The sequence below is a fragment of the Podarcis vaucheri genome, assembly GCF_965113315.1.
Source record: "Podarcis vaucheri genome assembly, chromosome: 7".
Classification (NCBI taxonomy): domain Eukaryota; kingdom Metazoa; phylum Chordata; class Lepidosauria; order Squamata; family Lacertidae; genus Podarcis; species Podarcis vaucheri.
The window spans coordinates 67,888,399-67,900,418 of record NC_138765.1 but is presented as its reverse complement, the minus strand read 5'-3'; the positions used below and the strand labels follow the sequence as shown (position 1 = coordinate 67,900,418).

The 12,020-nt window shown below is 49.3% G+C and overlaps 1 protein-coding gene across 1 annotated transcript; it reads right to left on the bottom strand.

Moving 5' to 3' along the window:
• Nucleotides 1-27: 27 nt before the first annotated feature.
• LOC309536408 (claudin-16-like) lies at nucleotides 28-8,480 on the bottom strand. The gene is made up of 5 exons (XM_082230636.1): nucleotides 8,206-8,480; nucleotides 6,956-7,082; nucleotides 4,221-4,382; nucleotides 2,550-2,614; nucleotides 28-1,062 (listed from the first exon to the last, which is right to left on the bottom strand). The coding sequence occupies exons 1-5, from the start codon at nucleotides 8,293-8,295 to the stop codon at nucleotides 865-867; spliced, it is 642 nt and encodes a 213-aa protein (XP_082086762.1). The 5' UTR covers nucleotides 8,296-8,480; the 3' UTR covers nucleotides 28-864.
• Between the last annotated feature and the right edge of the window lie 3,540 nt (nucleotides 8,481-12,020).

Genomic DNA, 12,020 nt, shown 5'->3' with positions numbered 1-12,020 from the left:
GCAATGGTTGTGCGGTCTTCCACCTGCAGCCACAAATTCATGGATGCACCACAGACCACCTGAATGAAGCTCGTGGAATGAAGCTTGTTGGAGGGTGCCAACCTTAGAGCAAATATTCAGCTTTGACCCTATGAGAAGAGGAGGCAGTGTCGGTTATGGGTTGTATCCAACATTAGAGTATTTCCATAAAAATGGCTAACTTGAGTCTACTCTGAGTAAGACTTTGTTGGATGCCATGCTTTGTTTGATCGAAAGAAAATTTTCCTTTGACGCCAATTCTGCCCATGCTCAGGGGTGCTGTGCACTTTGTCCGTGAGGGCAGGGCCCCATCTGCCATTCAAAGGGCTTTTTTATTTCTGTTCAACCTCCCGCAAAAGTTAGCCTCACAATTTGCCACATTTATTTATTTATAATTAAGCTTGCATAAAACGTATCACAAGACGCTACAAAACACAGAAGGATAAAACCAACAAAAGTATCCATCGAAACATTGTTTTAAACATCAGCAAATACTGGTTGCCTAAAAAAGGATAAAATTCTTGTTGCAAAGGCTTTCAAAAGACACCTACCTGAAAGGAGAGAGGGGCAGTTCTGCCAAAACCTCTACCTGCAAGGAGCTCCACAGGGCACGGGCAACCAATTAGTATTTGCTGATGTTTTAAACAACGTTTTTATGGATTATTTTGTTGATTTTATCTTTCTGTGGACAGTCTGTTTCCTTATGCACCGCCTTGATCATTGAGCTCCTCTGATGGGTCACAATCATGGAATCGGATGGTCCTCTAAGAAACATCTGTGAGAAGCATCTTACTTTTTACTAAACGCCACTATCAGAAGATGCTCTGGGGTCCCTCCCTCCCTCCCTCAGACGTATGTCCAAGTAGTCCCAGCGGCATCTCCAGCAGGCATCTCCTTGGCTGGATTCATGCTGAAGGTCTTAAGTAGCACCCCTTCGTAGTACGACGTGACAGCTGCAGCAATGGCTGCCAGGCCACCCGCTACAGCCATCCACAGGGAATAGCCATACTCAAAGCTGGGGAATCCAGGGATGCTCAGAGACACCTAGAAGGCAAATGGGAAAGAGCTGGTTGGTCAAGGATTTGGCATGGAGGGGGATCCCAGGCATTGGCATTGTGGGGTGCTGTGGGGTGCATTGTGTGGGAATGTTGATTAAATATGATCCTTCCTCACTCACGCTAGTGAGTCAGTAGCAGAGTACATTCCCCAGTATTTAGCAGGAAGCTAGTTGGTAGATTCATCTGAATCTCTTTACTTTAGCAGTCCAATCTGGCTTTGTCCAGATCGGGTTTGTTCCTGGTCATAGCTGTCAACTTTTCCCTTTTCTTGTGAGGAATCCTATTCGGAATAAGGGAATTCCCCTTTAAAAAAGGGAAACGTTGACAGCTATGTTCCTGGTAAATCCCCTTTGTTCCCTCTTAAAAAGAATAAAGACACAACAGTCTTCTTTTAAAAGTAATGATAAGAAGTTTACTCACATTCAGTTCACAGTAGGTTCCCTGAAGGCAGGCTTTAGCTTGTAATTACAGAAGAGTGTTTATCCCATATGGGGACTGAGCCCATGTGCTGCTGGCTGAGAGCCAGCACACAGCAAAAGCCTGAAGAGAAAATGGCCGAGAGAGAAAGATAGCTGCTGACCAGCCCTTTTATTGGGTCTCACAGGCTCACACCTGGACACATGCAGGGGGAGGCTGCTCCAGACAGGTGTGACAGGAAGTCCTCCTGGCTGGAGTAACATCCCCGTGTGTCCACTCTGGGAAAACAGGAAGTGTTGTACATGACTGCTTATGTTACATCCCACACATTGTCAGTTGGGACTGCCATGTTGGAAACTGCAACCAGGCAGATTTTATGGACGGTGCTGATTGCGAAAACCGGTGTGGTGTATTGGTTAGAGTGTTGGGATAGGACCTAGGAGAGACCAGGGTTCAAATCCCCACTCAGACACGATGACGCTCACTGGGTGGCCTTAGGGGCCTAACCTACCTCACAGGGAGGGAGAAGGAAGGAGATTGAAGAGGAGGCTAATGGTGTGTGTGGAGGAGGAGGAATATTCAGCTGCAGTGGGAGTGGGGGGTTGGAGAAAGAAGAGACAATGAGCAGCAAGGGCAGGAGGCAGTGAGTGGTGCTCTCCAAGCAAACCTGGATGTATCTGTCCTCAGCGTGTCTCATGGGTGGGCCAGCCCTGGCAGGAGACTCGCAAATGCTCCTCAGAACTATTTGAAGGCAAGGTGTGACCAAAGTCCTGCACCCCACCTATGGGAATCTCACCGAAACGTTCTTGTCCTTTTGGTAATTTTGAAATGCAATTTATTTTCTCATTAAGGGATGGGACACTGTTTAAAAAAGAGAGAGGGCATTCTGGCACAGCACTGCCCTAGGCTAGCCTTCTGCCTTCAAGCATCTCCCCATTGTCTGTGTTGGAGTAAGAGTCGACTGCCAGCGCTATTTCTCTGCGTGTTGTACAATACAACCACCACAAGGAGGGTGGGTAAAAAAGGACACACAGCCATAGCAGACAGCTGAAATACCTCATACTGGTGCTGGAAGAAGACATACAGGCAATATCGGATCACGCCAATGCAGGACAAAAAGCCTAAAAGGAAAGGGAGAGAGGTGTGAGCTCTTATGAACTTGGAGTGCAGAACTTATTTACTTTCTCCCCCACCCCTACACGAGCATAGCCAGGATTTTTGTGAGGGGGCAGAACTTCAGTTAGCTATACATTTTTTTACCAGTATTTTTTATTGATTTAGGGGGTTAGCTGTCCCTCCCTGTCCCCCCCCCTTTGGCTATGCCCATTCCTCCCTCCCTCCCTCCCTCCCTGCAAGTCTTTAGCTTGGGAATTCCCAATTGGGTGCCAGACATGGGCGTAGCCAGGATTTCTGTTGGGGGGGGAGCAGGGCACCCACTTGTCATCATCCTCTGTCTAGAATGAAATATCTCTACAACAGTTGTTTAAAATTACTTTCTTTTGACCGCAAGTGCTCAGAAAAATCTGTCCAAGTGTACAATTTCTACTTTTAGTTAATTGTTTTTATTTATTTATTTACTTGATTTGGAAGGGAAATTGCCCCTCCCTCCAGCTATACCCATGGTGCCAGACCCACTGGTATGCTGCAAGGGATACAGAAATCCAGTGATTTAAGACTCTTGTGAATCATGGAATTGTAGAATTGTAGAATCACAGCTAAAGAATCCGTGGCAGATAGCCATCCAACCTCTGTTTAGAAACCCTCAAGGAAAGAGAGTCCATCACCTTCCAAAACAGCCAGAAAGTTCTTCCCAAAGTGCCTGTCCAAAGAAGAGACTGCTGTTGATTCTCTGCTTGAGTCACTGCTCTGGGCTGACCTCTTTCCAGCCCAGAAAAGAGAAACATGAAACATGAGCTGCTCTGAAGTTGTGAAACTTTTAGTCTTACGTACACAGGGTTGTGTAAGTAAGTGCCGTATTTTTTGCCCTATAACACGCACCCGACCATAACATGCACGTAGTTTTTAGAGGAGGAAAATCCATAGGCATGCCACCTGTAGGCATTTCCTCCATAACACGCACAGACATTTCCCCTTACTTTCTAGGAGGAAAAAAGTGAGTGTTATGCTGCAAAAAATATGGTATGTGTGTTTTGGCTGATGCTGGAAGCCAGAGACATAGAGGCACATCTTGCTCTGTGCTGGACCTGTGAATTGTGACGTAGGGCTTCCCTGGAACCCTAATGTGGAAGCAAGACCTGCTGGAGTCTCCAAGCCATAAGCACTGCTATCCTTTGCTCATACGTCCAAGTAAAACTCTAAAGACGCCACAGTCTCCAATGAGCATTCCAAGGAAACAAAACCCTGGGTGAATGCTGGAATCTCTCACCACTCAGAGAGTGGGGTCACATTCAGCAATATCCCATGGGTCTAGGCATGCTTCCCCACTTTCTTCTGCAATAAGGAATTGTGCAGCCTGATCTATGTGTCATGGGAAGGCTCAAGGAGGAGTGACTAGGGCAGAGGACCTGTGGCTCATCAGATTCTGCCGACTGAGGGAGGTGCCTCTCTTTGCCCAATGGCAGGGCTCATCAATGACACTGCAGTCAAAAAGAGGTCTGAGCCAGCTTGCATGGGCTTTACCTATCCCAAGGCACTGCAGGGAATTCCTTTTGTCTAATGAAGAGGGCTCTTGCGTTGAAAGCCTCTGGTCTTCAGTGGAGGACATACCTGCAAAGAGATAGCATCCCGTGGAGAGACAGAGGCAGCGCCACTTGGCCGTGGCCTCTTGGAAGCAGCGGAAATATGGACATCCTGAGAGAAGGCAGATGAAGGCTGCAGCCCCTGCGATGGCAGATGTGATGAGTGAAGTTCTTGCGATGATAATGGCCCCTGCAGGAAGATACATAGGTCAAGCCCCAGCAAGTAACCAGGAACACACCAGCATGGTTTTGAGTGGGGACAAGATCAGTATGGGACTGTTAAATATGGGACTGCAAGGTCTGCTTTGTATGGGGGGGCGGAGGCCAGGGTTTTTTTGTCCCAGTATCCTGTCTCTGACCATGGATCAGCAAATCATACAGGAGTCTTCCACCAACCTGGTGCTTCCAAATGTTTTGGACTACATGTTTCTTTCTGCTTCTTGTAAGGTAAAGGGACCCTTGACCATTAGGTCTAGTTGTGACTGACTCTGGGGTTGCGGCGCTCATCTCGCTTTATTGGCCAAGGGAGCCAGTGTACAGCCTCTGGGTCATGTGGCTAGCATGACTAAGCCACTTCTGGCGAACCAGAGCAGTGCACGGAAACACCGTTTACCTTCCCTCCAGAGCAGTACCTATTTAGCTACTTGCACTTTGACGTGCTTTCAAACTGCTAGGTGGGCAGGAGCAGGGACCAAGCAACGGGAGCTCACCCCGTCGCAGGGATTCGAACCGCCAACCTTCTGATCAGCAAGTCCTAGTCTCTGTGGTTTAACCCACAGCGCCACCTGCGTCCCTCTGCTTCTTGTAGTCCAAAACATTTGGAAGCACCAGGTTGGAGATGATATATATAACCTTTGTTAAGAAACCAGAAGCTTTTTTATTAGGAATTACAGGTGCCAACATACCAAAGGAGCAGAAAATACGTTTTAAGTATGGAACAACAGCTGCCCAGATGTTATTAGCCCAGAGTTGGAGAGGAGACAAAGTCCCTACCAGAGAAGAATGGCCAACCTAGCTGATGGACTATGCTGAAACGGCAAAGCTGAGTGGAAACCTCAGAAACCAAGAGGATAAATACCTTTATAAAAGAATGGGAAAAAATTACTTAGGAGAGCACTGTAAGGAGATGAAAACAAGAGCAGGATTTGGATTCACTTGTAGTGTAAAAATTACAATGGACAATATGGTTTGATATAAAAATTGGAGTAGGATGAATATGCAGTTGTAGATGTTTAAAATGAGACCCCATGGAGGGGATGGGGGAAAGTCTTGAGATTCAGAGAATCTCTTTATATTGATATATTTTTACTAGTGTGTGTATATTTGTACTTTGTATTTGTGAAACCAATAAAAATGATTTTAAAAGGAAAAAAGAAATCTTTTGGACTACATCAGCCCTGGCCAGCACAGTGAGTCATCGGAAGCACCCACCTTAGAGCAAACACAACACAGTTCTAGACTGGAGTATTGTCCTCTCAATCACTCTCAGCACCCCATGGCTAAAATGTGGAGTGATCTTATAGACAAAGCCTTCTCAAATCTGACCAAGAGCTCCTTTTTCTAGCATCTTGCCTCCAATGGCAGACAACCTGATGCCTAGGGATGCTCTGGACCAGAGTGTAAGGGCACAGTCACCTGAAAGTCAAAGGTAGATTGTCCTGAATGTGGAGGCTCTATTCCAAGCTAGCATGGTTCCAGGTAGTTGGTTTTTTTTTAGCCATATAAGCTAATTACCATCCCCAGAGCCTGTGCTAATAATTCCCAAATTCTTTATATGTAGAAAAATAAATAAAAACATGCAAATATTCTGTTGGCCTTCCAATCACTCTGTGGCAGTGAGGTTGTTCACAACGCTGATTTGTAGTGACTGGCAGCCCCTTTGCCTTATAGAGAAATGATGTCAGTAAATTGAAAACCCAGAAAGCAGGAGAAGAACTGAAATAACCAGGAATTCCGTTTGTGGGTGTGAAATAATGGATTTCTAGAGCCCCAGCGATCTCCTGGGGCCGTGGCAAGTTATAAATGGAGAAGAGGAAGTGAAAGGGAGGTGTCAGTTTACCAACCAACAGCTTATGTGGTCAGAAGCCAGCCACTTGGCACAGACCAGTAATTATCTTTTTTTCACACAGCCTTGGTTGCCCCCTGTGGGAAGGTCATAGTATTGCATGTGCACAGCCAAGAAAAACCAATTTAGTGATTTTACAGCAGCAGAACCATTTTGCTGCACTCAGTGCAGACATCCCAGTGTTTGGACAATGCCTCCCATTCGCTTCCCTGCCCACCACCCAATCGCCTGCCACTGCTGCTGTGCCAACCAGGGTAAAGGTAAAGGGACCCCTGACCATTAGGTCCAGTCGTGACCGACTCTGGGGTTGCGGCGCTCATCTCACTTTATTGGCCGAGGGAGCCAGTGTACAGCTTCCAGGTCATGTGGCCAGCATGAGTAAGCCACTTCTGGCGAACCAGAGCAGCATACTGAAACGCCATTTACATTCCTGACAGAGTGGTACCTATGGTATTTATCTACTTGCACGGGCATGCTTTCGAACTGCTAGGTTGGCAAGAGCAGGGACCAAGCAATGGGAGCTTGCCCCATTGCGGGGATTCGAACCGCCAACCTTCTGACTGGCAAGTCCTAGGCTCTGTGGTTTAATCCACAGTGCCACCTGTGTCCCTGCCAACCAGGGAGCTGTCTTTAAAAGGGGTCGTCCTTGATAGCAGCTTGGTGGAGCTCAGTGGTCAGATTTGGGACGTGATGTTTACCGGGATGCGGGTTCAGGTAAGAGCTGAAGACATCGCAGGTCCAGATTTTGACAAACTTGTCCCAAACGCACTCTCCCCATAGGCCTCGGCAACGCATGCTGAGGACCACAGAGCCTTTGCTGTTCACCTGGAAGAGATGGGGGGAAGGGGAGGCAGGAGTGAGGGAGCCTCAGATCAGTTACTGGTCCTCAATAGATGGACCACTCGGGGCTAAAACACTTAGACACCAGTTCAGTTGAAGCGGTGCAGCAGCTAAGACAGGGCTATCTGCTGGCAGCTAGATCATAGCAGAGACTATGCATGCACCATGCATCTTAAGCATTTCCTTACCACAAAGAATTCTGGGAACTGTGGTTTACAGTTCTTAAACTACAGTTCCCAGGATTATTTCTTTTGAGAGGAGGATACATGTGCTTTAAATGTATGCAGCCAATGCCACAGCCTCAGTAATAGGTACTAGACGGATAACATCTGGAAGGATGGGTTGTAATTTTAATAAAGTAACCATGATAATATTGGCTCACCTGTACATCATTCTGTGAATTTTATGGGGATGTTCTCAAGGTTTTATGAGCTTTTTGAAAAGCTCATACCACTTACTTACAAAGCACAGCAATGACAAAATTCCTCCACCCCCCCTTCAATCACATGCCCTCTGAAATTGCCCAAAGACGGTTATAAATGAGCATATGAAAATCTGATGCAAACCTGGGTCATGGGCCTTTGCCTCAATTTCAAATGCTTTAAAATACCTAGCAACACCCCTGGAAGCGACTAACTCCTTTTAAAATTCCCACCAACTCTGCTTAAACCCTTAGGAACTAATACATACCCCCACTCTCTGATCCCTATGGGAACGAAAACCCCAATTATGCACAAGGCAATGAGATTGTAGACCTACATTAAACCCCTAGCCTAGCCCTTCCCATTCCCTTCTTTTCCCCTCCAGTATTCTATAGATGAAATTAGGGACCAGCAGCTGTCCTTCCCCATTCTAGAAACTCCTTGGAGAGGAAGCTGAACCCTGAAGTATGGCCACAGCCAGAATTTTAACAAGACATCTGTAAAAGGCAAGAATCAGGGGCAGTGATTTCCCTCTCTGAGCCCTCATCCCGAGAAAGGGACAAGGAAATATGGCAAACGGGGACATTTGGAGCACATATCTTATTCCTGGCACCCAACCAACCAACCAGGTGCCCCTCCCAGACCGTTTTTGAAGAGTGGCAAGGGAAATGGCTTGCTCTTCTTACCTGCCAGCAGTCTGTGCAGATGGCGCCCACGGTACAGACAAAGGAAAAGGCCCCCAAGAAAATGGAGAGCAGGCTCGCGGTCAGCCCCATGGAAGAGACTTTGTAGAAGGAGTAAAGGGCCCAGGAGCCAGCCCCACTGGGCTCCAGCTCTGTCCTTCTGCCCTAAGGGGTTCTCCCACCTGGCCCAGATGATGGAACACTAGACATTGGAAAGCCACCCCCCTCACTCAAAACCTGGATGCTTGGAGACCTCCTCATTGGGCCTGGCTTAGGGGCCGAACATGTACCGCTGCCTTTTAATGAAATGGGAGGCTTTGGCTGCGGAGATTAATGGGGCACAGAGAAGCTTAAATGTCAGGCGGAACGGAAGAGGCAGTCAGCCAGCTCTGGGACCTGTTGGCAGGGCCAGATTTAGATGAAGAGAGGCCCTGGGCTACTCCACTTGTGAGGCCCCTCCCCACCCCCCTCACAACTAGAAGAAAATGGAAGTGTGTTACAAACAAAATTGAGTGAAGCCAAGGATGATGACGGGTATTTAAAATTCTACAATTCACAATTTCTCCTCTAAAGGACATAAGATACTGTTAAATACCATGGTGATTTTTAAAAAATGCATAAAAGTAACACTCAAAAACTTTTGCAATATCTGAACTTTGTAAACCTTTTGTGGCCTGAGCAGGCCTGGAACTAGTTCCCATGTCTTGTTCCGCTCTAAGGAATCAAGTTCAACCTTCATGGCATTTAACCCTGGCTCAGCATCCTCTGAGGATAAACTTTGAACCTCTTGGAAGATTGAAGGTTCCCAAACCTTCTCTGAGTTACTAACAACAGCTGTATCTGCTATGACTGTTTTAGCAAATCTTCAGCATACCTTTTGGGTGGTTTACCCTTTGTGGCCCTTTCAGATCTGCGTACTATACACAAGTCTTCCATGCTAGGCTTCTCTTCTCTAGGACAGTGTTTCCCAACCTTTTTTGGGCAAAGGCACACTTGTTTGATGAAAAAAATCTCGAGGCACACCACCATTACAGCCCCGTGACGTCAGCGCGCAGCGTCACGCCGGGAGGGATGCACGAAAGTGTAACTTTCAATTTTTTCCCCTCCCCCTTGCCGGGGAACCTCCAAGCTTTGGGGGTGGGGGGGAGGAGGCAGCAAAGCGAGGGACTGAGGGACTCCTCCAACGACAAGGGTTGGGGAAGAAGAGAAAGGGCTATTCCGCTCCAGTCACGGGAGGGGAATATGTACTGGCCCAACTGGTGTGCGGTCTTCGGAAAGCGGGGTGCGGGAAGGAAGCCTAGGCTCGGGGTCCACCGACCTCGGCGGAGAAAGGCAACAACCGGAGCCGATGACGAGCCGGCGTGTGCGTGCAGCGGCTGGCCTCGAGCTCGGGAAGCTGCGCACGGCGATGTTGACGCGGAGCGCGCGAGAGCTTGGGGGGGCGGGAGAGAGAGAGAAAGAGTTGGCAGCACCAGGCGCTGTTACTTATTGTGTTGCGGACGCTGCCAGAAACTGCGGTGGTTGTGCGGCGGCCGCCACCGCAGAACGTCCTCGTCAGTCAGCTGAGCTGCCTGGCGGCGTAGGGAGCCGAGGGGCAGGGCTTCCTTTCTGAAGGAGCTGAGGGTGGGGGTCCTCCGGCGCCTTCGGCGAAGCGGCGCCGGCCCAGAGCGCTTCTAGGAGGCTGCCTTTGTGCGCGACGTAAAGCCCTCTTTCCCTCCCTCCAGCCCCGTGCCACCTGTGGAAAAGGGGGCTGGATCCAGTGATGCAACTCGGAAAACTGTTAGGGAAGCCAGAGCAGGAAAGTGAGTGGGAGGCGGCGGCGCCGCTTTAACCCACATTTCCTTTTTGAAAGAGAAACTTAAGTCAGTGTTTCCCAACCTTTTTTGGACTCGCCCGCCTCCCTCCAGGCAACATCTCGCGGCACACCAGGCAACATCTCGCGGCACACTAGTGTGCCGCGGAACACCGGTTGGGAAACACTGCTCTAGGAGAATAGTGGGCAGGTCGGCTCATCCTCTTATATACCTGCTGGGATTGACAAGGCATCTGACTCTCACCTGAATCTCATAGCTCTCCTGTAGCTGCCTCTGGTTAGTTATTATTTAACTCTTGGGGGAAATAATTAGCATCAATGTGCATGGAAGTTGCTGAACTAATTAACCAACTAGAAGGATTACTGTTAATAGCACCAGGAGCAGGGCCGTCTTAATCGTTGGCACTAGGGGTGCACGGCACCAGGGCGCCGGGCTCTCAGAGACACCAGGCCGAGAGTCCGGAACTGAGCATTAGAGTCTGAGGAAGAGCTGCCGACAGTCGAGCGGAGCAGAGCCCGTCGGAGCGCCAAGGCTCTTCTGCTGCAGGTGGCTCTTCCCCGGACTCCAACACTCGCCCCCGAACTCGCACCGAGCCACAGCAGCAGAAGAGCCCGCGGCGCTCCAACAGGCTTGGCTCCGCTCGGCTGTTGGCTCTTGCCCCAGCTGCATGGCAGCTAACTGTTTCGGCGCCGCGCCCAGAGCGCCATGTAACGTTGTGGTGGGATCCACCGCGGGCTAACAGCACCAAAGGCAGCAACAAAACCCAACGAATAGAAGCACACGGATCCTGTCCGGAGATGTTGCCTCCGATGCCGCTTGCATTCCCCATTGTTCTGCACTGGCACCCCATGTTGGATGGTGCTGGGAGTGTGCGCCAACAGCGGAAAAGCCAGCAAAGGAACCCGCAGCCTGGCGCACGCAACTGGATGCGTCGCACAGTGCCCACAACGTTACACGGCCCTCCGGGTGCTGCACACACAGCCGAAACCGTTAATCGCCATGCGGGGGAGGGCAGCGGGCAGACAGCGCAGTGACTGTGCATGCTGCCTGACATTTTGTGTCCCCCCCAGCATGGAACCCGCACCCCCTTCATATGCCCCTGTGCGTGGGGCACTGGCACCCCTTTTGGTTTGGTGCTGTGAGTCCCTGTGTCTCACAACTGTTCTAAAGGTAAACAACTATTTCCTTTAAAAAAGAACTATTTCCTTTAAAAGGTTGACAATTCTGGGCAACCTAGGGGTGCCAGGTGGATCAATCCAAGTGGAGGTGACGATCTTCTTGTCCCATCCTTGAAACTACAGTCTGGAAAGAGGAAAGAAGGAGACACTCTAAGCAGAACAGGAGGAGAGAGCTGCCTTCTACTGAGTTCATTCACAGGGCCGTCTTAAGCATATGCAGTGCCGGGGCGCAAAGATCTACCAAGCGCCCAAGTGTCCCTGAGAGCCCAGCGCCCTGGTGCCGTGCACCCCTAGTGCCAATGGTTAAGACGGCCCTGCTCCTGTATAGGATATAGCCAGTGCCAGATTTATGTACAGTGGTACCTCGTGTTACATATGCTTCTGGTTACATACGCTTCAGGTTACAGACTACGCCAACCCAGAAATAGTGCTTCAGGTTAAGAACTTTGCTTCAGGATGAGAACAGAAATCATTCTCCGGCGGTGCGGCAGCAGCAGGAGGCCCCATTAGCTAAAGTGGTGCTTCAGGTTAAGAACAGTTTCAGGTTAAGTACGGACCTCCGGAACGAATTAAGTACTTAACCTGAGGTACCACTGTATAGGCTAAGTAGGCTGAATCCTAGGGCCTCTAAATATAGGGGGCCTCGCCAGCCTGCCATCTCCCCAGTGCCGCTCCCCAGCAGGCAACCTCCCCTCTCCCAAAATTGGAAACCCAAGACTTCATGTGAGGGCAGGGCAACATTTTCTGTCACTGCCCTAATTGTTTGGTGATGCAATGAGCTTTCGTTGCTCTTGTGACCAGAAGGGGGAGCTGAATACCATCATTT